Source organism: Peromyscus californicus, unplaced genomic scaffold (assembly GCF_007827085.1).
Source record: "Peromyscus californicus insignis strain IS unplaced genomic scaffold, ASM782708v3 Scaffold_17__1_contigs__length_78620276, whole genome shotgun sequence".
NCBI lineage: Eukaryota > Metazoa > Chordata > Mammalia > Rodentia > Cricetidae > Peromyscus > Peromyscus californicus.
The window spans coordinates 27,475,459-27,500,079 of NW_026294469.1; the positions used below are offsets into that span (position 1 = coordinate 27,475,459).

Here is a 24,621-nt window from a genome sequence, read left to right on the forward strand (position 1 = left end):
TGTACTCACTAAATAATTTTTTAAAAAAGAATGATATTGTGGAAAGTTAAATTAGAAGTGGCACTGAAGAATGGTCAGGAACTCAGTTTGTGGAGAACTCAAGAGTAATTTAGAGTCTCAACAGACGATGACACAAAGGGAAGTGGGTGATATAAACTGGTATCAGATTCCAAACTGTTGGTTTCTGGCAAAGAGAAAAGCAGAAGGGTCTGAAAGTGATGGCAGAGGACAAAATGGGCACGACCCTGTCTCTAGGTCCAGTGGGGCGAGGATGACAGAAGAAAACAGGAGAGACCAAAGGGAAGTCGAGTGCTAACACACAATGCTGTGCTGGGAACAGACCATCAATTCTAGAGAATACAAAGAAATACTTTGGAGAACTTAGTTGGAAGACAGAATAAAAAATACACAGACTCTCAAGAGATTGAAATACGGGAGCTGGAGAAGGATCCTCGGAGACTGTGGAGCTTCCTGTGGCCATAAAAACTTGGCATGATATCGTTCTATAGAGCCTCAGTATGTCAAGGTATGAGAAAGGATACTCACATTTTACACCTCTGGCGAGAGAGGTAACAACACAAAATACATGTAGCACATTATCGTGTAAGCCAGATCCCTTAAAACCCAGCAAATGGGTAGATTATGATTTTAGAGCACAAAGAACTTCTCAAATGCTTTGTGCTAACAGTCCTACCCTCCTCAAAATCCATGACAAGCTAGTAAGGAAAGGAAAACAACCCCACTGTGAACAGTACCTCTAGTTCTAATACACATTTAGAAACAGACAGAACAGATATCTTTCTGCCAAGAGACTCATTGACCAGCGGAAGTAGGTTGAGCTCTTACAATCTTGTTTCTAGAAGTTGAAGTGGCAGACACGGTGAAATTCCCTAACATTAGCTGGGCATAGTGTTGCACACCTGTAATCCCAGCACTCAGTACACAGAGGCAAAACTTCCCTGTGAGTTCCAGGCTAGCCAGTGCTAAGACCCTGTCTCAAAAAACATCAACAGCAAAAGATTTGTGAATACTAATAAAGGTACAATTGGGTGAGTGCCACCTAGTGGACAGAAGAAAGTCACAGGGAAATAACAAATACCCTCTGTTCTTGCTGGGGAAGGGATTATTGACCCCTCCCAGGGTTCCTCCTGAAACCCAAAGTCTGAAATAAAGTTAGGCAGGAGCAGCAGAAGGCCAGCTACCTGCTGCCACCCATGCTCTGACTCCTGTATCAACAGCAACAAGCTGTGGAATAAAGCTGGATTTGGTCTAAAGCTAACTAGAATATTCCTTTTTTTTTTTCCTTTCCTTTCCTTTTTTTTGAGACAGGGTTTCCCTGTGTAGTTTTGGTGCCTGTCCTGGACCTCGCTCTGTAAACCAAGCTGGCCTCAAACTCACAGAGATCCACCTGGCTCTGCCTCCCAAGTGCTGGGATTAAAGCCATTTGCCACCACTGCCCGGCACTCCTTCTTTTAATAAAGAAGAAAATAAAAAATTTAACTACTGGGTATGTTCCCAAGGAGTTAAAAGGCGGGATCAACTGAGTCTGTGATAAAAGACTCCTTGCTAATCACAACAAAATGAGGTGAGAATGCAGAAGGATGGCACCTACCAAATCTGAATTCCATACATTCCCAGCAATGAATGAATCATGTCAATTCCTCATTTAGAGGAAGAAAAGAGCTCAGAAACAAGAAAGTAAATCCGAAAGAGAACCAGACACGTCCACTTTAGAATCAGTTTCCGTCTCTTAGTAAGAGATGCACACATTCTTCTTCTCTCCTCTCCCCTTCCCTTTCTTTGTGCTACAAGGGATGGAGCCCAGGGCAAGTGCTCCAGCACTTAGATGCCCCTGCCCTTTCTCAAGTGCCTACTAGATTTGAACTGCAATTCTCCTGCTTCAGTCTGAGAAACTGAGATTATAGGTGCATGCCAAAGGCTCAGCAGAAACACACATTTTTTGAACTTTAATAAAGCAGCAGGTGGAGGCATCTTTGACTACAGGAAGCAGGTGTGTAAAGTAGATTTTTTTTCTTCATTGCCTATTCTTATAGGATACCTATCTTAGAGCTGAAAGGTATAAAAGAATTTTTAAGTATCAGTACAACATATAGGGAATACAGACACATTTACCAAACAGCAGAGAGAAAGTCAGGTTTAGGGTGTAAGGAAGTAATATAAAGAAAATCTAATGCCCACCAACTTCCTTATCAATACTGGCCAGCTACTGTGCTGAACACCTCAGCAGGGCCTCTACTATAATTGGTAAGCACGGCTTATTTCTCTACCTGGACGAGTTTTGCTGGAGTTGAATACATTACAATCAGAACACAACTCTTCTCTAACCCTACACACGCAGCAACTCATCAGCTTTCCCTAATCTAGTGTTTCTGCCTGCACTCACAAGACATCACTGCCAACCAAAGATTACCCTAAAGCAGCTGCAGTCCTGTGAGTATCTAAGCTTTCCAAGGTTCCCAGGAAAAGCAGACTTCTGGGAAGCGAAGATCTACAACAAAACTTCAAAGTCAGTTTGAACTTCCTATGTGGTTTAGAATGCTTTCTAACCCATTATCTCCCCGTCACCTGTGAGGCAGGAATTCATAGCACAATAATGAGTATTCATCTCCTTCACTTGCACTATCAGTATTAAGACTGAGATTTGGAAACTAGCACTTGTTTCAGTGTTGAAACTAAAATTGGGGGCTAGAAATGTAGCTCAGTGGAGAGTACTTTGCATAAAACCCTGGGTTCAATTTCCAGCACCATAAAATCCCTCTAACACAGCACATTGAACTGGTTCAATATTCAGTCTGGTTCTCAAAACTACTTCTGAAAGGATTAAGGACCATGGTCTTTTACTGATGTCCTTGTGCAGTTTACATCACTGGAAACAAAGTAAACACAGTGTTGTATTGTAGAGATCTGGGTCCTCCTTACATCTCAATTTTGAAGAGCTCAAACCCTTTCCTGATAAAAATCTAAAGTTCTAAAATAAAAGCAAGCACAATGAAGGCTTAAAAAAAGAAAAAAAAATTTATTAGAAACCATGGGCTAGAAGTCACAGCACTTGGGCCTGGTAATATAACCCCAGGAAAGCCCTCTAACTGGTCAGTCTGTACTTGCTATGGCAGAGAACAAACACAATCCACTGTTTCATAAGGTTTCACTGTGGGCCAACAAGGAACTCGTATATGAAGCCTCCACTTGAACCAACCTATTTTGTCAGCACTACCACTGTGGGTCTCTGAGGACTCGGTGGGGAGAGAAGGGAAACCAGCAAATTTCCATCTTCTAAAGAGAAATTCCTTTACATTCATTTAATCCTTTTCTCTAATACTCAACAACCCAACTAAAAGGCTCTTTTGCATTCTTACCTTTGGAAGCTGCAGAAACCAAGGGCCAGGAGGAAAAAGCATCAGATATTGGAAAGAAACAGAACAGGAATTACACATGGATCTTGGTCATTGTAGACAGTTGTAGCTCAGTCACCCAACCTGTCCAAGGCACTGGCTGACCCCACTAATTAAATACTCTGGTCTGGAGACAACGCTTTAAGACAGAACCATAATCCATTCAAGCTAACTATCAATGGGCCTAAGCTGAGCTTTTGGTACCATGTAGCCCTGTTAGTAAACTGACACAAAATACTTACAAGCAGCAGTTCTCTCTCCCAGCCCCAGGAGCCCCATAATACAAAAACATTCTCTTTTCCCTGGAATGGAAACCTCAATCTTCCCAACCCCCTTCTACCCTCGCCAGGGAAGGGAAAAGCTCAGGGAGAGCACTCACTCTTGGTCTGGGCAGAGAAGGCAAGGGTAAGTTTGGCAAAAAGTTCGTTGTTCTCAAAGCGGTCCTCCTTCACCTTTGTCCAGAAGCAGTCCTGGGAAAGGTCCTCGGCCACAAACTGTATAAACAGACAGGTGGTAAGAGCTACTGGGCTGAACGCTGAACTCGCTGTGCTAGAAAATGACTCCAATTATCAGCAAGGTTGACTAGCCTGTGACTAACTTAGTACACAGACAGTAGCTGTGCCCTTCATGGGGATCAGGGGATAATGCTTCTGGTCTGTTTGCTGCTAACTAGTCAAGAATCAAAATCAGTTATGCTGATCTTCCTCCTAATACCAAATCTTCTAGTTCCACGAGCATTACAGTCTTATTTCCAATGTTCCTTGTTCTATGTTTCTCCCAATCTGGCTATGTTTAACTTAGTTTCTAGAAGCAAAAGACTGACTCAACCACGGGGGTCACAAACACACTGTGGGCTGTACAAGCATAATTTCAGTCATTTGCCCCCCAGCGAAGTGAGAGCTGTCATGCTACCCTAGCACTCATTTTATCAGAGAAAAGGCCAATGTATTAAGACAGGTTAAATTTAATTAAGATGTATTCAATAGGGCCCAGAGATCTTTCTGTGTAAGTTCTGAAACAGAGATGCTGCATAGGCATAAACACAAGCAGACCTTGAAGAAGGACAGATATGAGCCCTAACAGTGGGTAGCCTACCCATGCATAAAAATCAGTCAAGAAAAGTAGTTTAAGATCTAATGTTGGGAAAAAACTTACCTTGGACCAGTTTGGCCTCCGGAGCTGCACCTCTGGCTTATAAACTTTTTTAGGGGTTAATCCAAATGGCAGAACTGGGGCTGCAGGAACCCCAAATCCAAAGGGGGGAGGTGGAGGCACGCCCATTCCAGGTGGAGGTGGAGGAATGCCAGGGCCTCCAGGAAAGGGGGGAGGGGGAGGAGGCAGTCCAGGTCCTCCAGGCAAGGGAGGGGGTGGGGGGGAACGCCAACACTTCCAGGCAAGGGAGGGGGAGCTGGTATACCAGCACCTCCAGGCAAAGGAGGAGGTGGGGGGATGGCAGCCCCAGGCAAGGGAGGGGGAGGGGGTACAGCAGCACCCCCAGGCAAAGGAGGAGGTGGGGGGATTGCAGCCCCAGGCAAAGGAGGGGGAGGGGGTACAGCAGCACCTCCAGGCAAAGGAGGGGGAGGGGGTACAGCAGCACCTCCAGGCAAAGGAGGAGGTGGAGGGATGCTAGTACCTTCAAGCGGAAGAGGGGGAGGGGGTGGAACAAGACCCCCAGGAAGAGGAGGTGGGGGTGGGGGAGGGGGAGGGGGAATAACAGTGCCATGGCCACCGGGCAGAGGAGGGGCAGGGGGAACAGTAGCACTGCTAGAAACAGGAGGAGCAACAACCACAGCAGAGAGAGAAGCCACTTCCTTCTTGGCATCTTCTAGTTCTTTTGACAGCTTGGCAACCTACAGAAGCAACACAGAATAAGTACTTCTCACCCCACTTCAAGGACTACTGGAGCTGGAAAGGACTAAGAAACCACTAAATCCAAATTTCTGAGTGGTCAGATCACATGATTCTTCTCAAAGTCACACCGTACTTAGTAGTAGAGTAAAACCAGAACTCAAGTCTTTACGTTCTTAGTGTGTCTTGAGTTTACTCGACTACAAAACTCAAGTATGGGCAATGCAGTGAATCCCCAACTGTACAAATGATCAAGTTAGCATACTGCAGGCTGTCTAAGCATTTGTAACTGCAGAGAAAAGGAAGGTGTCACAGAAGCACAGACTAAGTTGGATGGGCAAATAAGCCAATAGTTTAATGTCTACTCCCAAATCATTCATTATTTCTGGATTCTGCCATAAGTAACTTTTATCATTCTTTACATTTTTCTGTATTTTCTAAATGCTTTGTCTTATATACTATACTCCCAAAGCAAGAGTAAAGCCAGTAACTGACTGTGAAACACGCGCCAGCGACCTGATGATTCAGCTGCTCTTCCCTAGCATAGGGGAAGCTAAGCAGCCTATGACCGTGTGGTCCCATGACCAGCACGGCCAAGCTATGGAGGGCAGCTGCGGGCACACTACCACTCTGCTCAGTCATTACCTCTCCTGTCAGCTTGGACACCTCTGCTTCCAGATCTTGTTTTTCTGTTGCAATCTGCTGCTTTTCAGAATCCAGTGCATCCTTTTCTCCTTGAAGATCCTGAAGTTTCTGCTCAAAGTCATTTTCCATCTTTTTCATTTCTACTTGTAACTCATGCCGGGCTGTCAACTCTGAGTCCAACTAAAGAAGGAAAAAAAAAAAAAATCAGACTCCCAGTCATCTTTCTGCCATAGCTTCAGCTGTCAACACCAGACGAACCTACAGTCGAGGGGAGAGGGAACCTCAACTGAAGAACTGCCCAGATCAGACGGGCCTGTAGTCATGTCTGTGTAGCATCTTCCTAACCCTAACTGATGCAGGACGGGTCAGTCCACTGTGGGCTGTGCCATCCCTAGGCAGGGAGACCTGGGATGTGTAAGAAAGGTAGCTGATCAAGTCAACGGTAAGAGGCCAGTAAGCAGCATCCCTCTAGTTTCTGCTTCACGCTCCAGCCTGAGCTTCCCTTGATGACAGGCTATCAAGTGAAGAGGAAATAAACCCTTTCCTCTCATGTTACTTCAGGTCATGGTGCTGGTCACAGCAACAGAAAGCAAACTAGGATGCTGCTCGTCCCAGTGAGGAGCATAGGGGCACTATGTAATTCCCTGTTCTGTCTCAACACTACTCTATAGAGCTTCCTGACCATCTAGGCAATGCTTTGAAAAGAGACCAGAGCATCAAAGTTAACGGGGAGGAGACAAGAGATCGTGTCCATATTCTTCCTACTTTTATAGCTAGAAACCAAGTCAGCTAATCTGAGATTTGAAAGACCTTTAACCATGTCCTGGTTAGTTTTATGTCAACTTGACACAAGCTGGAGTCATCAGAGAGGAGGGAGCCTCAACTGAGAAAACGCCCCTAAAGCCAGGCAGTGGTGGGGCAGTCCTCAGGAGGCAGAGGAAGGCGGAGTTCGAGGACAATCTGGTCCAAAGAGCGAGTTCCAGGACAGCCAAGACTACAGAGAGAAACCCTGTCTCAAAAGAAAAAAAAAAAAAGAAAGAAAAAAGAAGAGAGGGAGAGAGGGAGAGAGAGAGGGAGGAAGGGAGGGAGGGAGGGAGGAGGGAGGAAATGCCCCTGTAAAATTGGGCTGTAGGCAAGCCTGTGGGGCATTTTCTTAATTAGTGATTGATGTGGGAGGGCTCAGCCCACTGTGGGCAAGACCACCTCTATAGGCTGGTGTTTCTGGCTTCTTTAAGAAAGCAGGCTGGGAGTTGAGGATTTAGCTCAGTGGTAGAGCTCTTGCCTAGCAAGCACAAGGCCCTGGGTTCGGTCCTCAGCTTCAAAAAAAAAGAAAAAAAAAAAGCAGGTGGAACAAGTAGCAACCCTCCATGGCCTCTGCATCAGCTCCTGCCTCCAGGTTCCTGCCCTGCATGAGCTCCTGCCCTCAGTGCTTTTGATGATGAATTGTTTGTTCTATGGAACTGTGAGTGAAATAAACCCTTTCCTCCCCAAGTTCCTTTTGGTCATGGTGTTTCAACACACCAAGAGTAACCTAACCCTACGACAAGCCAGGACAGCTGCCTTGCACAATTCCAGCCACAGCAGGAATCCTTAATTACTACAGAGATAAAAGGAATTGAGACATATTCCAGTTCCTACTGTCCTGGAGTAAGACTTAAGATGCACACTTACACAGAGCATCTGTCTTTGCTGGATTGCCTGGTGCCCAAGAACGTTGCAAAACACCTCTAGTTTCTCATTTCACATCAATACCCTCTTTCTCACTAACAAAAAGATTTCCCCCTAGGAACCTTTAGATTCTGAATGCTTTCAAAATATTAGACAATACTGTCTCAGGTGTCAAAAAACAATTATCTTCAAAGAAAAATATATATCCCAAATTTACTTGTATATGTTTGTTTTACATATACACATATGTGTGGATGACACCAGAGACTGAACCTAGGCTTTCACACACAATGAGCAAGCACTCTAGCACTGATCCTCTCATACACACCTTTTTTTCCAGCTCTGTAGCTTTGGCCTCTGATTTTTCCACCTTTGTTTTATCAATCATTTGATCTGAAAAGAAAAAACAATTTGATCTGAAAACAACTCAGTAAGTAAAGTTCTCGGCTTCCTAACCTGCGCTTCTGCTCCTAAGCCTCCAATGCACAAGAGCAGTTGTCTGTCCCTCTTGTCTGCTGTTACTCTTCTTAATGCTCTACACTAGAACAAGAAATGCAAGTTTCAATGAAACACAACTTACACTTTCTTTTAAATTTTATTTATATAGTTGTTTGACTTTTTGTGTGTCTGTGAGTACATAGGCGTGTACATGCATGTGTTGAATACAGACCTGTGTATGCAACAGGTGTGGAAGTCAGATGACAACTCTCAACAGCAGTTCTCGCCACCATATGGAATCTGGGGCACAAACTCAGGTCTCAGGCTTGCATGCAAGCACCTCTACTTACTGCCACGTTGCTGGCCCTCAAGCTGTGATTTCTAAGTGCAAGGTAAGGCAGTCACATGAAGGATGCCTATGTGCGACACTTACGATTCTGAGACCAGCAGGGTCAGAAAACAGCTGAAGTCTCTACAAAAAGTAGTGCATGCCGGGCGGTGGTGGCGCACGCCTTTAATCCCAGCACTTGGGAGGCAGAGCCAGGCGGATCTCTGTGAGTTCAAGGCCAGCCTGGGCTACCAAGTGAGTTCCAGGAAAGGCGCAAAGCTACACAGAGAAACCCTGTCTCGAAAAACCAAAAAAAAAAAAAAAAAAAAGAATGGGTATGATGGGTATGATTTTCAATTCGTGCAGAATAAACTAAAGAGACCACATAATTCCAGCACAGAGGGCACACTGAGAAAGGACAAAAACAGGGACAAGAATGATGTCTTTGGAAATTTCACTGAAAGAAGGAAACAAGGCAGAAGCACTGAGTGTTCTGAGGAGCCGAGTAGGAAAGCGTGCTTACCAATCAATCCCTCAATATCAATCTGGAGGTGCCGGCACCTGAAGTCAGGATCAGTTCCATTCTTGTGTAGAACTATCTGAGAAATACATTCTTCAATCAATTTATAGTACTGTGGCCTATGAAAGGAACAAAACAGACTTATCAAAGGGAAATCAAACTGTAACTTCCATAAGTATTCTGGACCAAGAAAAGTTAACTGCTTTGACAATAAAAAGAATTAAGGATAAGTATTCTGAAAAGAGCCCTGGTGAAGCTGACAGAGCATCACTGCTGTGCTAGGACACAGTGTGTTATAGAGGAAAGTCTCCTCTTCTAGATCAGCTTTTATTCTTTCTACTTCAGATACTCAACAGCTCTCACAAGCTGGGGCTGTAGGTCAGCGGTAAAACATGTACTAAGCATGTGGAAAGCATAAATGCTGACATGCATGTATACACATAAAGATTCATTTTTTATTGTGTGTGTATCTGTGTTTATGTACATGTATGAAAGTGCCCATGGAGGTCACAAGTGTCAGATGGAATTACGGGTGGTTACAGGTGGTTTGGGAAGCTGATATGAGTGCTGGGAACTATTGGGTCCTTCACAAGAACAGTATGCATACTGAGCCATCCCCTCCATCCCCCAACATACTTTCTTAACACCTGCTTCCCAGTGCCAATACTTTCACATCTAAATGAAATCAGGCTTGATTCTTATGATCCTTCTTGTCATGCTACTGCTGCTCTCTACTTCCAGGCAACCAGAAAGAGTTTGAGGTTACCATCTCTCTCTACTGTCATCCTTACCCCACTCACCCACTCCCTTCTAAGAACATTTTACTTGACACAATGACCTATTCCAAAGAGGTGCCTCTCAACTGAATTAAAGCAGTTGATGTCGCTCAAACAGTTGATAACTTCCTTTAGATCTGTGACTAATGAACCTAACCCACCATCTTTTTCATTTCTTTTTAAACTTTCTAGAACAATATTTGAAGTTAAGGATGCTGCTTTTCCACTTAGACTCAAAATCCCCCACAGGTATATCAGCTTACCTAGCCTCATAATCATTTCGGACCAATAGGAGATGCTGCAGGATGGACAGGAAATGTGGCTCTGCCTTTGAATCTTTCACTGTGTTTAAAAGAATCTGGAAAACTTCACCGAAGTCAGTAGAAAGAGCAGGCTAAGGAAATCAAATATTTAGAAGCTGTTTGGGGGGTGGGGGGCTTGCTCAAGGAAAAGATGCCACTTCCACTCCAACAGGCGTTCCTAAAGCATCACTGTTCCCTTAACCAAGAACAGTGCTGCTGTCCGTCAACAGAGGATTCCTAGTGCTCAGCTTGACAATCTACGGCAGAAACTAAAACCAGAACCACCTCAAAGTTACCTGTGGCAGGTAATCAAATACACAATAGCAAGAGTGCTTGTCAGTTCAGAATTCTACAGAGCACCCATCTCACTAAGTTATCGTGTTCTAGGAAACATACAGATCCAGATGGATGCTTTAGGATGTGAGGGCAATCTGGATGTAACATCTATTACTTTATCCCTTCACTGACTGCCAGACTGATGGATACTTTTATGTTAAAAAGATCACCTTTACTGGCTTTCCTGGTCTATGCAAGACAGCAATATGAAGACAACAGTTATATTTATTAAAAATAGCCGGGCGGTGGTGGCGCCTGCCTTTAATCCCAGCACTTGGGAGGCAGAGGCAGGTGGATCTCTGTGAGTTCGAGGCCAGCCTGGGTTACAGAGTTCCAGGAAAGGCGCAAAGCTACACAGAGAAACCCTGTCTCGAAAAAACAAAAAAAATAAAAAATAAAAAAAAATATATATATATATATATATTTTTGAGACAGGGTCTCTCTGGGTGGCCCTAGCTGGCCTGGAGCTCAGTATGCAGAGCAGGCTGGTCTCAAACTCAAGATATCCTCCTAAGTGCTAGGAGACAAATGCAAGGCATGTGCCACCACAGCCAGCCTTATACCCTCTTCTAAGTCATCACTTTCCACACTGCTCCATTATCCAGTCACCAGTCATAAAAGGATATTCCATCTCCATGCGGATGTCTTCCAGCCGTCCCTTCAGATCAAAGAAATCTTCCTCCCCTTGTTCATCGAACACAGCTAGCTGTACTCTCATATCATCGTTGTCAATCTCCCGAAGCTCCTGGCAACGATAGGAGAAGTCAGGAGACCCAAAAATTTCCTATGTGCCTAGAAATCCAAACCTTCCAATCTGGTGTTTAAGTGGAAAACCAGAATCACCTCAAGGACAATAGGGACTGTGCAAGCAGGAAGGAACAATCCAGCCTTTCTAATGAAATGTTGTATCTTACCTGCAACACCTGATGCAGCCCCAAGCGCATCAGTTCACTTCGAATGTGAACTCGGAAGTCAAGTTCTTCTGCGGGAGTGATGAGAGCATTGATCAGCTGTAGGCAGCCCACCTGAAACAAGCAAATCCAGCTGCTACGTCAGCATTAAGCCTTATGGATAAGGATTCCACTATTTATACACATTCTGGAGCTCCATAAAAGATACAGAATAAAAACTATAGGAAAGACTTTTTACTAGAGCAACAAAACATTGTTGAGCACAAGTCTGGAATACTTAGTGTTTTAATGAATCCAAGGATCTAATATAACACATTACTATAAAACCTTGACTTTTTTTTTTTTTTTTTTTTTTTGGTTTTTCGAGACAGGGTTTCTCTGTGTAGCTTTGCGCCTTTCCTGGAACTCACTTGGTAGTCCAGGCTGGCCTCGAACTCACAGAGATCCGCCTGGCTCTGCCTCCCGAGTGCTGGGATTAAAGGCGTGCGCCACCACCGCCCGGCAAACCTTGACTTTTTTAATGTACTAATAAATAACTGGTTTATTCCCCCAATGTCACAAGGAGGAAAGTAATTCTTTAAAAATCATTTTCTTCAGAGAAGGAAAAAAAAAAAAAAAAAAAACCACTATCCAAAGGTGTCAGATAGCCCTGGAGCTGGAGTTAAAAACAGTTGTGAACTGTCTGACAAGGAGGCTGGGAACTGAACTTGGTCTTCTGGAAGAGCAGTATATGCTCTGAACTGATGAGCCGTCTCTCCAGCCCCCACATAGTCTATAAAAGGCCAAACGACACTAGACCTGGTGGTATAGACCCATGCTTCAGGAGGCAGGAAGATCACCAATGCTTGCCTGGTCAATTACCACAAGTGTAACTCCAGGACTTGGGAGGCAAGAGGATCAGTAGTCTAGCCTAGACTATATAATGAGTTTGAGGCCAGTCCAGACTGCAACATGAAATAAAAATATCTCAAAATTAAAAATTAAAAAGGGCCCCCCAGCTCCTTGTTCAGTGGTAGTTCCGTAGTAGGGAACTGATCCAGAATAAGCAAAGCCCTAGGTTCAATTTCCCATACCACAGAAAAATGAAGGACAAATGAACTCTGGTCTTTCCATTTTGAATTATTCTATTCTATTCTATTGTTGGCCCAGTTTTAAGGGTGCATATACATACTTTGAGTGCAATGGGGGTCCCACTTTTTAATCCATCCAGCAGTGGCTGGAAGCGTTCCACCTCATCCATTTCAGCTCTCTCTGTCATTGCCTCCAAAACTCGTTCATTCCTGTCCAAGATGAAAGAAAGCGAATTGCCTGGGTGCACTGGCAGACATGGATGGATTTGACAGGGAACAAACCAATTAGGAAACAGGCCATTAGCAATGCCTCAGGTTTCTGAAATTATTCTCTTAACCCCCACAGACACGACAATCTGATAAAAGCAATGGACTATCTTTTGAGAAAATAATTTCCTAAAACCCTTCCTAGACTCCTACCCATGAATACAAAATTAAGACTTCGGAGCTATGAAATATAAATTACTCTGACTTTTTAAGGATTATTTAATATTAAGAGTACTAATCAATTTCCAATGCACAGTACATGTGGTCCATTTCTAGAAATCTATCTAACACAAAAGGATAAATGTAATAGAAACTATGTATAAAGACGTTTGTTATGGCATCATTAGTAATGGTAAAAAAATTCTTATCATCTACAGCAAGGTCAGAATCTGCATAAGTATACCTAAAGTCTAGAAATAGAAGAAATATTAAAAAAATGAGACAGAAGGCAGCATCAGTTTGTAGTATTTGATGTGCGTGTGCGCGTGCGTGCGTGCGTGCGTGCGTGCGTGTGTGTGTGTGTGTGTAAAATGTTATATGGCCACTAAAAATAATAAGGTAACTCTATTAAGTACCAATGAAGAATGATATCCCAAATCTACTGCTAAATAAAAATAACCAAGCTGAAGCTGAATACGGTGGCACACATGTGTAACTCCAGAACTTGAGAGGCTGAGACGAGAGGATCAGACATGTCCAGCCTGGACTATATGAGTTTGTAGCCAGTCCAGACTACAAAACAATTCTGCCTTAAAAAATCTAAAGGGGGCGGGGAGCTGAAAAAAAAAAGGGGGGGGTATGATTTTTACTTTTGTTAAACCAACACTTCCAAGAAAACAAAAATCTGTTGTATACTTGTAATGGTTTATGGGCATGAACTATCATTTCTCAGCTCTAAGACTGCAAGATTTCTTAAGAATCAAGGAAACAGAATGTTTATGGTTAAAGAAAAAAGCCCATGAATTCTATCTAAGCCATTAGCAATGGTTCTTTTCAGCGCAGGATTTGGGGAAGGAATGGGCTGTTAAAATTTTACTTCATGTACTTTTAATATGGTTGGATTATTAAAATAATAGGCTGCTTCTAAAATTAAATATACACATGACAATAAAAAAAGGAAACATCGCTGGGCGGTGGTGGCGCACACCTTTAATCTCAGCACTCGGGAGGCAGAGGCAGGCGGATCTCTGTGAGTTTGAGGCCAGCCTGGGCTACAAAGCGAGTTCCAGGAAAGGCGCAAAGCTACACAGAGAAACTGTCTCAAAAAACAAAACAAAAAAAGAAACCTCTGTTCCAGGTAAAAACAGATATTAATGGAGATGCAGCAGGTAGGCTGTGCTGGCTGGTTTTTATGTCAACTTGACATAAGCTAAAGTCATCTGAGAGGAGGGAACTTCAATTGAGAAAATGCTTCCATAAGATGGGCTGTAGGCAAGCCTATTAGGCATTTTCCTAATTAGCGATTGATATGGGAGGCCCAACCCATAGTAGGTAGGACCACTCCTGGGCTGGTGGTGCTGGGTTCTATAAGAAAGTAGGCTCAGCAAGCCAGTAAGCAGCACCCCTCCATGGCCTCTGCATCAGCTCCTGCCTCCAGGTTCCTGCCCTGTTTGAGTTCCTGCCTTGGCTTCCCTCAATGGACTGTAAGTTGGGATATGTAAGCCAAATAGCCCTTTCCTCTCCAACTTGCTTTTGGTCATGGTGTTTTATCACAGCAATAGAAACCCTATCTAAGACATAAGCCTGCTACACTTTTTCTTGTTTTACAATTTATTACTGTATGTGAGTGTTCTGCCTGTGTGCATGCCTGGTGCCCAGGTACGAGAAGAGGGCATTGGACTCCCTTGAACTGAAGCAACAGATAGTTGTGAGCCACCATGTGGGTGCTGGGAATAGAACCTGGGTCCTCTAGAAGAATAACCAGTGTTCTTAACCCCTGAGCCATCTCTCTGCCCCTTATTAGACTTCAGTGGACACATCAGTCATCAACATTTAGGAAGCTTAAATTTTTTAATTTGTGTGTGTGTGTGTGTGTGTGTGTGTGTGTGTGTGTGTGTGTGTGTGTGTGTGTGTACACGGACATGTGCATACACATGCATAGACTAGAGGACAACTTGTGGAAGTCACTTTTCCCATTTGCCATGGAGGTCCCTGAGACTGAACTCAGGTCATCACGCTCAGCAGCAGGTGCCTTTACCCTCTCAGCTATTTCACCAGCCTTTTCTTTTTTCAATTAAAAGATTACATTTGTATTTGTGTGCATGTGCGTGTGCGTGTGCGTGTGTGTGTGTGTGTGTGTTGTGACATGTGTCATGGTGTGTGCACGGAGGTCAGAGTTGCTGGGGTACATTCTCTTCTGCCATGGTAGGTCCTGAAGTGCCTTTACTCAGAGTTATCATGCCAGATACAATCTGTTCTTAAATCGGTGTAACTGTCCTTATTCAAAATGCCTTAAATCATGTCTTATAGTTCATTTAAAAAATACTTTGGAATATTTGCATACACAAAATGAGTTTATCTTCAGGATGATATTCAAGTCTAAACATGAAATTCATGTTTGAAATACCTTATAGCCTGAAGGTAATTTTATACAGTATTGCTAATAATACTGTACATATAACCAAGTTTCACAGTACGGAATTTTCTACATGGAGTATCATGATGGTATAAAAAAAGTTTCTGTTTGAAGCACCATGGATCTTCAGATACTCTACCTGCACTAAGATCCTAACATTCACTTCTGAGAAGAAATGTGGCCTTACTATTTAGCTTCTAAGACCAAGAGGACACCTAAATAACTCAGTTTTCCTCTAGGCTACAAGGAAACGGTAAAATGAGAACGCGGAAATAGCTCGAGTCACATACATGTCCTCTGGCTGTGGTAGGATACATAGAGCAGACAACAGCTTAGCTGCATCAATCATCATATTAGGAACAGCAGGATCCATGGCTCTGACCAGCAGTAGGATTCCTTCTTCTGTGTCCAACATGGTTTTGATTCCAAACTGGTAAGACAGGAACAGAGGAGGGAGGCTTAACAATAACACACATAAACAAGGGCCTGTGCAGGACTTTGATGAGTAGAGTGTTATCTCCTCAAATACATGGAAGAATGTTAACCCCCTAGAACCCTAGATTGTAGCCTCTTGGGACATAGTCACTGCAGATAAGATAAGCTAAATGACAATGAAGCCACGCTGGAGTAAGGCAGGGTCTTAATCCAGTATGCCCATCCCCTATATAAGAGAGAAATCCACATCCCAGACACACACATACAGAACATCACAAGAGGAAGCGGAAATGAGAATAATGCATCGATAAACCAGTGCCCATGAGCAACTAGAAAGCAGGAGAGAAACACGGAACACATTCTCCCTCCCAGCCTTAGAAAGAACCTGTCCTGCTGACATGGGATCTTGGACTTCCATCCTTCAAAACTGAGACAATGAATTTCTCAAAGTCACCTGCTTTGTGGACTCTAGAAACTAGCATAGGAGTAGAGAATATTTTCCCAATAATAGCTGAACAGAGATGACTACAACAAAGTAAATTTCCTAAGACATGCATTATGTCTTCATAGATTAAAAACTGATTTTTATCATCCTCCCCCTACCCTAAGGAGTAGGTTAATTACAGAAAAATTAAGTAGCAAAGAAAATAGATATCTACTCAAACAATAACTAAGGCTCCTAGAGTTTAAATACAAAATGAATGAGAAAAAAAAATCCTAAATTGGGAGTGGTGGTTTACACCTTTAATCCAAGCACTCAGGAGGTAGAGGTAGGGGGATCTCTGTGCATTTGAAGCTAGCCTCGTCTACAGAGTGAGTTCCAGTACAGCTAGGGCTGTATAGTGAAACCCTGTCTTTAAAAAAAAAAAAACCTAGAGTAGGAATGAATATTCTGGAAGAAATGGCACACTGGCACACACCTGTAACCCCAGCATTCGGGAGGTGGAAGCAGGACCAATACGAATTCAAACACACTTAAGGGAAACTCGGACTTGTTGAGATTGGGACAGATTTAATGTAGGAAATAGGGAAGGAAATAAAGTAAACATCCCAAACAATAACTACAGGTTCAATAACAAGATTAGTGAAAGAACATAGAGTACAAGAACACTTAGCCTACCCTTTGAAACAGAAGTCAGAACTAGGGAAAGAATTCCACAGAGGCTCATATACGTGGCAGTGAAGTAGTTACAGTATGGAAAGGAGAGACAAAGCCTTGAACCTCAGTTTCTTCCTCTGGCAGAGCTAACAAAGAGAACTAATGAAGATCTAGACAGGGGCTGGGGTCCCACTGGGAAAACCTCACCTTGTTGTTCATGAAAGCTTTCAAGCAGCGGATAACCTCATGCTGGTTCCGGCTGTCGTAGTTTCTGCACACAGAAAACATGATCAGCGAAGTCCCTTTATTTTATAATACACACTCTTTCCATATGATTGTTCAATCTTGCAAACAAGGACATTAAAAATGTCTTCAACTAGCCGCTCAGTAGAATCTAACAGTCAGTTATGAATGCTGCCCAGCATGTTCACAGATGACAGCATTATGCTGTGATGTCAAAAGGCAGTACAGCCCTACATCACAAAGCACTTGACCCAGAAACACTAACAAAGATAATCAACTGGCTAATACCCTTGCAATTTGAGAATTTAGTATTAAATTCTATTAGTATTAAATTAAATTAGTATTAAATTTAGTATTAAACCTGCCAATTTGGGGTTGGGCATAACTCAACAGTACAATACTTGCCTAGCAAGTGTAAGGCCCTAAGTTTGAATCCCAACACTATTAAAAAGTGTGTTAAGTGTGCAAACAAAACTCCATCCCTTAACTCCCTTTAGGCAGCTAGCTAGGTACTAAATTCTATCTATTACTCCTTGCCTAACACTTGAAAGGCTTCATATCTGAGAAAGCACACACAGACCCAATCCCTGTACTGTTTGTTTGTCTCAGAAAAGATTCCACAAGTATTGGGCACCTTGGATGGCAGCATAGCAGCCTAAAATGGTTTTTGATATTCAAGAATGTATGCCAATCCTGAAGACTGCTGTAACGCTAAACTAATAAAGTATACTCCAAGAAAGACCCCAAGTGTAATGTGGCCCAGACCAGATCACAGTACAGCTGAAGACGAAATCAGACCCTCTTTCCAGACCCAAAATTCCTTACCCAGAAGTCTCCTCTTTCTCATCATGGAGTCGTTTAAGAATGTCCAATAAGGAGGCTAGGCCTTCAGCACCAAATGTCTGCACCCAGCTGTAAGGAATAGATGAAAGGTAATACAGTATCAACTTAAATCAATAAAGGCTATTTGGCAAATCTATCCTAGAAACCCTTTACTCCCAATCCAGACCTTTCTCATACTTCTCTGCCTCCCTTGATTATGAACAATAGCATGAGTTTCTGGGACTGTTACCTCAGAATTCTCACCTGACAGGGTTATTATTGAGAGAGACTCGAAGGGACTCCAGGCAGCTAAGCAGATGCACATCCCGCAAGCCTGACCTCAGATCCTGAATGTACATCATGGCAGACCTAGAGCTCTCTTTCTGGTTCATGCCCTGGAAAGAGGCACAGAGAAGTCAGCAAATACTGAGCATAGTCCTAAGTTGTGAGCTAATATTCACCAACATGGTTTCAAAAATACCAGGGCAGACACCCATTATACAAACTACCAAACTATGCAAGATGCATAAATAGTTCATGAATTTAAGTACAAGTCAGGGGAAAAAGTATAAAAAGGTGGCAACTCAAGTAAGAGTGAGTCAAGAGTAAGCTTATCTACCAGAATTAAGCAGAATTGATAGAGACATAGAACATTCTGTCAAATTAACAGAATAAGCAGGTCCGTAGTAAGGATGCAGCATCCTGTGAGCATCTGCCCTAGAGCTTACAGCCTTGGAAGTGTGCAAATACTGAGACACCATCTCCCTCTTGATGACAATGTCCTTCTCTCTCAAAGGCTGCTGTTTCTCCTCATTCAGGTTCATATCCACCTAGCAAAGGGAAGGAGCAGGGAGGCAAGAGAGAAAAAAATAAAATTACCTTCTAAGTTTTTTGTTTTTGCGACAGGGTCTCACTCTGTAGCTCTTGCTGTCCTAGAACTCACTACGGAGACCAGGCTTGCCTTGAACTCACAGAGATCTCCCTGCCTATTGTAAGTTTTTAGTGTTTAATATTTATTACACTTAACAATGAGTTGAACACAGTAAATTATTATTGAACAAATTTTTTTTTCTTGATTCCTAGAGGTTTAAGTTATGGTAACCAATAAAAATTCCTCAGGGATAAAATCTAATTCATTTCAGTACAGATCCCCACAGACACCATCCTTGGTATGATACCTGCATGTTGGCACACAAGCTGGGTATACATATACTCTACCACTGAGCTGTGCCTTCAAATCACAGGACACTTTAAAACACACACACTTCTGATGGTTCCCCTAGGAAACAATGGACTCGATACATGTTCTTTTGTATTACTGAGAGGAAACCATACATGTTTTCTGCATTAAAGTACTGGAGAACTGCTGTCATAAAAAACAAAACCTCCCCGAACTCTGAGGCCTAATCACTTACACTGGTTACTGCAGAGTGTCCACTCAAAGTGTCCCTGTTCTCACTAGAGACAGCAAAGTGAGTCACAACCACGTATAGCTCACAACTAAACCGACCTCAACTACAATCCTTAAAGGCCTTCTATTTAGTAAGTTGGCTTTAGCGATCTCTTTCCAAATTCCCCACTCAACAGAGGACCTCAGGCAAATGAGGCCTTTGTATTACTCAGTTTATTCTTGTACAGAGCTCACTGTAAATGCTTCCCCACTTCAGTTTCTCTGACTTAGCCCCAAAGTGGTCACCACACTACCATAGGGCTTGGTCCACTCACACTACATTTTTGTGGCTTGAGTACTGCCAGGCAGATACCCATTAACAAGGCAGCCAGTAATCAGACATCCCCACATTTACCTCATAGACTCTAATCCTGTGACTGGAATTTACATATTTAGTCACTATTTCATGGGATTAATATGAAAACATTTCACATTAAGCCTAGAATTCTTTATAGTAAACATCAACTTAGGAGACCATGCATTTAAAAACAACTACCACATACAGACAAATACCCACAAATGCATGCTGGGAGGGCGACATCACTCGGAAGGTGACTCACCAGCATCTGCTCAAAGAAGACGAGGACTTGCTCATCTGAGAAGTCTTGCAATGGCTGTGCAGTGGGGTCATCTCCATACGATGCAGACGAGTTTCTGTGAGAAGAATTGGGCTTTTCCTTCTCCTTCTTAATCCTCATGCTGGTAAATCTCTCCAGCTAAGAAACAGAAAGAAGTATCAGCAACGATCCACACTCCTCACCGAACAAACCAAACACCAAATAGCCAACACTTTACCCTCTTACCCCAGCTTAGTATTTTTAGTTTATGCAGTCAAGGTTTCTAAGACACAAAAGAAGAAATCATTTTTCCTCAGATCTAACACAGCACACTGACTTTATTCTCACCTATACTAAAGTGTAAGAGACAGAAAATGATACATTAAGGTTTCAAACCTCTCTAGGCTGGTGAAGTGGCATATACCTTTAATCCCAGCACTCAAGAGGCAGAGCAGGTGGTTCTCTATGAGTTCAAGGCCAGCCTGGTCTACAGAGTGAGTTCCAGGACAGCCAGTGCTATGTAGAGAGACTCTGTCTCAAAAAACAAACAATTTAAAAGCTCTCTAAAAAGAAAACTGTTCTAAACTTCCCCTACTGTTCTAAGCCTACTTAGCAGCACAGAGGCAAAAGTATCTCATGTACAAATTTATCTCAGTAAAGAGTCCTTTGTTTCCTTCTAGCTACCCAATAACTAATGAGGATCGTTCCCTTCAAGAGGTATCTGTAACCAGAGTGTAAGATAAACAAGCCATAGGGGATAAAGAAGCAGATGTCTTAAAAAAAAAAAAATCAAGAACTATTCTTTCCTCTTCCTTTTGTTCCATGGCACTTGAGATATGAAAATAGCCAGAGTTCAAAACATGTCTTTTAAATCTCTCTGCATGACATCTACTCAGCAAAGAATATATTCTACTTTAGAGATACATATGCTATTTCCCTGCTAAACAAATACTAATGAACCATCCTCAAATGTTAAATATAAACGCTCACAGCAAAAAGCCACTGAGGAGTACAGCATTGGGGATATAGTGGTGAGCACAGCTGCTTTCTAAAAAAGTCACCGAGTCAGGTATGTTAGCACACACCTGTAATCCCAGCATTCCAGAGGCTAAGGCTGAGAGTTCAGGTAGCCAGGACCAATATCAAGTTCAAGGCTAACACAGGTTTACATAATAAGGGACCCTGTCTGAGGGCAGTGGAAGCAGCAACAAGCTTCAGCTTCTTCCACTCAACCCATTGAAAAGAACAGTTTAACTGTATGCAAAAAAAAAAAAAAAAAAAAGCATGTATGTAAGTGGCATCCAGAATGCAGGATCACAACTGTACCCTTCACTTCTGGATTGTAGTTCATTCCAGATATAATCAAGTCAACAACCATGAATATCCAATCACACAGGGCTTGTACTTTAAAACCTGGAACTGCTCTTCCCTCAAACACACACATGCTTCTGAGTAGATATACTGAATTCTAGTTAAAAACTGCCCAACTGTAGAAGTTAAAAAAAAACCAAAAAACAAAGAAAGCATGCAATGGGTTAAACAAAGTTAGAAAAGATCTGGGGTATTCTCACCCATGCTCCATTACAAACAAGTTAAAATTACAGAAACTGGTAAATGTTAAGAGTGCAGAAAACGAGCCAGCACATGCACATGCCCCATACACATTTCCTTACCTCATCTGCCATGAGCCTCTTCAAAGTCTAGGAAACAGAGAAAAAAGGAGGGAGAAGAAAAAGAGATCAGTGGAATATCAAGGAACCTCCCAAACACCAGAATGGTTGAAGGGAGAAAGGCAAAGAAAGAAACAGAAAGCCCTAAGCTACCTTCCACACGCTAGCAGATAAGGTGTGGCGTAGCACATGCTCTGGAAAGGAACAAGAGAAGTTAGAAGAACAGTAACATAAGACTCACGTGGTGGGAGAGTGAAGAATTGAACAGATTTTAAAACCAATGGCCAACCAACTTACGAAAAGTGCTCAATTTCATCAATAAACAAGGAAACACAAAATAAAATCACACTGAAGCCTGGCCTAGTGGTACAAGCCTGTAATCCTAGCTACTTGGGAGGCTAAGGCAGGGGGTTGAGAATTCAAAATCTGTGTGGGCTAGTGAGTGAATCCAAGGCAGACCATGAAATATAAGACTCTCTGTCAAAATTTTAAAAGGAAGATGAGAATGGGTTAAAAGGCAGTGGTGGAGTCCTTGCCTAGCATGCAAAAGCCCTATGTTTGGGTCCAAGAAATAAAGAAATAAGTAGATAAAATCATAATAATGAAGTTACCAGCTCATACTCTCAAGACTGACAGAAACACAGATTGTATATAGGACGCTGGGTCTGATCCCTAGCTTTTTTTTTTATCTGTCTAGTTGTAGAGGAACAATGGCTCTCTCACACTTTGCTGGGGTCAGCACAAACTACTGGGCCAACATCACCAGGTGAAATAAAATGTATATACATTATAATTCAATATAGCAATTTATAAGTATCTGCCCTGCTGAAATGTGCACTTAATTATAACTAAGTAAAAAGTATTAAGTATAAAGAATAAAAGCATGCACAGACATATTGTAATACCTGAAACAGGAAATCTAAATAGTCAAGAGACGACATCAGTCCAATGGAAAACAGCTATTCAAAGAAAGTGAATAAACTTTCAACTACTCACAAATACACAGAATAGTTCATCCACTGACACTAATGTGAAGAACATGTAAAACCACATTACTTGGGATGTAAGATTATAAAGGGCTCCAGACCTACAATGTGTCCTGCCTACAAGATGAGCTGGGGTAAAGACAGCACTGAAATTACGGGAGTGACCAACTAATGACTGGGACAGATGGAGACCCGTACCCTGAGAGGGAGCTCACCCCTCAGGGCCAGGACCCAGAGGCAGGATACCCCAGAGATATAGGCTAGAACCAAACACAAAAAGAAAAAAAAAATCAGTGAAATTATTCCTAATTGTTCTATATTCATATTGATATTGTTCTATATTCATAGATTGGTGCCTAGCCCAACTGTCATCAGAAAGGCTTCACCCAGCAACTGATGGAAACAGATGCAGAGACCCAGAGCCAAACACTAGGCAGATCTCAGGGAATCCTCCAGAAGAAGGGGAGGTAGAATTATAGGAGCCAGTGGTGTCAAGGGCTCCCAAGAAAACCCACAGAACCAACTAACCTGGGCTCACAGGGGCTCAAGGACTTAGCCGACAACCAGGGAGCCTGCAATGGACTGATGTAGGCCCATATTACAGCTGTCTAACTTGGTCTTTGTGTGAGACTCCCCACAGTGAGAGCAGGGGCTATCTCTGACTGTGCTGCCAGCTTTTGGGACCCATTCCTCTACCGGATTGCCTCATCCAGCCTTAATAGAAGAGGAGGCACCTAGTCTCATGGAAACTTGGTATACCTCAGGCTGGCTGATATCCATGCTTCCCCCTCCCCCGTGAAGGAGTGGAGGAGGAGTGGATGGGATGGGGTGGAGGAGGAACTGGGAAGAGGGGAGGGAAGGGAAACTGATCGGAATGTAAAATCAACCAATCAATCAATCAACAAAAGAGTGCCAGGTGTGGTGGCATACACCTTTAATCCCAGCATTCTCTCTCTGAGTTTGAGGCCAGTCCTACAAAGCAAGTTCCAGGATAGCCAGGGCTACAAAGAGAAACCCTGTCTCGAAAAAAACAAAAACAAACAAACAAAAAATTATAAAGGGCATGATTATCTCAAATATCCAACAGTGATTAACTGTGACAACTATAGGTTATGACCAAGGAAGAGGACAAATAGGTTTTCTGGAGTGTTTATAATTTTCTATTTCTTGACATGTACAGTAATTATATAGGTGTTAAGTTTTAATTACTAGGTGCTTTCTATTTTCTTCTACATGTAATCACACACACACATACATACACACACATACACACACACACACACACACACTGGCTGAGCACTAACCACTTGTCTGAAAACATGGGAACCTTGCTCAGCACCCATGAACTTCACGTGTACTGTTTATTGGGAGTTCAGACAGGAGGCTGAGAAAGCACTACCCAAGAAGACTGCAAAATATTTCCTTATCTTGTATCCCTAAGTCACCTGGCACACAGGTGATTATGCACACCTGTAATTCCAGCATTCCAGAGGTTAAAACAAAAGGATTCAAAGTTCAAGGCAGCCAGGGCTACATATCGGGTTCAAAACCAACCCGAGCTTACATAGAAAGGGTTCCTGTCTGACAGGGCTGGGCAGCAGCAATAAGCTGCAGTTTCATAGGGTCAACACACTAAAATTAACAGTAACTATATGCAAGCACTGTAGGGCTTAAGTGATGTAAGTGGCATCTAGAAACAAGCCACAAAGACATGCAACTTTCCTGCAGCTTAAGTTGCCGTAGCCAAGGTTCATCTTATCTCAACACTGGCCCCAAATTAAGAATGTTCTCTTAAAAACCAAGAAACAGCCAAGGAACTCTGGGATGAATGTGATCTAGATAACAGAACCCGGATCTAGACAATCCACAGCAGTGGGTTAAGTTAAAGAAACTAGCACCTAGTTCTGTGTACAGACTCTCGGTTCATCTCTCTTCCACCCATTTCCACTACCCTGGGTCCCTGCTTGCACCACTGCAATGGCCTCTGAAACTATCGGGTGCCTTCAGTTGTCTGGCCTACACCATATCCATTCTCCAAATCGGATCTGAGAATACTCTCCCTAAAGCTGGGTGGGGTGGAACACACCTGTAGTCCCAGCACTAGAAAGGAGACGAAAAGATAAGGAATTCAAAATCATCCTCAGCTACGTAAGAAGTCCCACCAGTCTGGGCTACAAGAGATTGTCTCCAAAACAAACAAATTCATTGCTTTCAACTAAAAACCCAAAGTCTTTACCATGGTGTATGACTCTGCTACCCTTC

The 24,621-nt window shown here is 42.8% G+C and overlaps 1 protein-coding gene across 1 annotated transcript in view; it reads right to left on the reverse strand.

Annotated features, from left to right (window-relative positions):
• Window positions 1-3,774: 3,774 nt before the first annotated feature.
• LOC128112736 (protein diaphanous homolog 1-like) overlaps window positions 3,775-24,621 on the reverse strand; it is a 48,795-nt gene continuing 27,948 nt past the window's right edge. The window contains exons 2-17 of the mRNA XM_052742020.1: window positions 21,377-21,403; window positions 19,707-19,862; window positions 18,425-18,526; window positions 17,961-18,091; window positions 17,700-17,786; window positions 16,839-16,902; window positions 15,388-15,527; window positions 12,357-12,465; window positions 11,189-11,299; window positions 10,901-11,019; window positions 9,900-10,016; window positions 8,864-8,979; window positions 7,903-7,967; window positions 5,907-6,086; window positions 4,569-5,263; window positions 3,775-3,907 (exon numbers count right to left, since the gene is read on the reverse strand). Coding sequence (XP_052597980.1) covers window positions 4,625-5,263; window positions 5,907-6,086; window positions 7,903-7,967; window positions 8,864-8,979; window positions 9,900-10,016; window positions 10,901-11,019; window positions 11,189-11,299; window positions 12,357-12,465; window positions 15,388-15,527; window positions 16,839-16,902; window positions 17,700-17,786; window positions 17,961-18,091; window positions 18,425-18,526; window positions 19,707-19,862; window positions 21,377-21,403 — 2,163 coding nt within the window. The 3' untranslated portion in view covers window positions 3,775-3,907; window positions 4,569-4,624. The remainder of the gene's footprint in view (window positions 3,908-4,568; window positions 5,264-5,906; window positions 6,087-7,902; window positions 7,968-8,863; window positions 8,980-9,899; window positions 10,017-10,900; window positions 11,020-11,188; window positions 11,300-12,356; window positions 12,466-15,387; window positions 15,528-16,838; window positions 16,903-17,699; window positions 17,787-17,960; window positions 18,092-18,424; window positions 18,527-19,706; window positions 19,863-21,376; window positions 21,404-24,621) is intronic.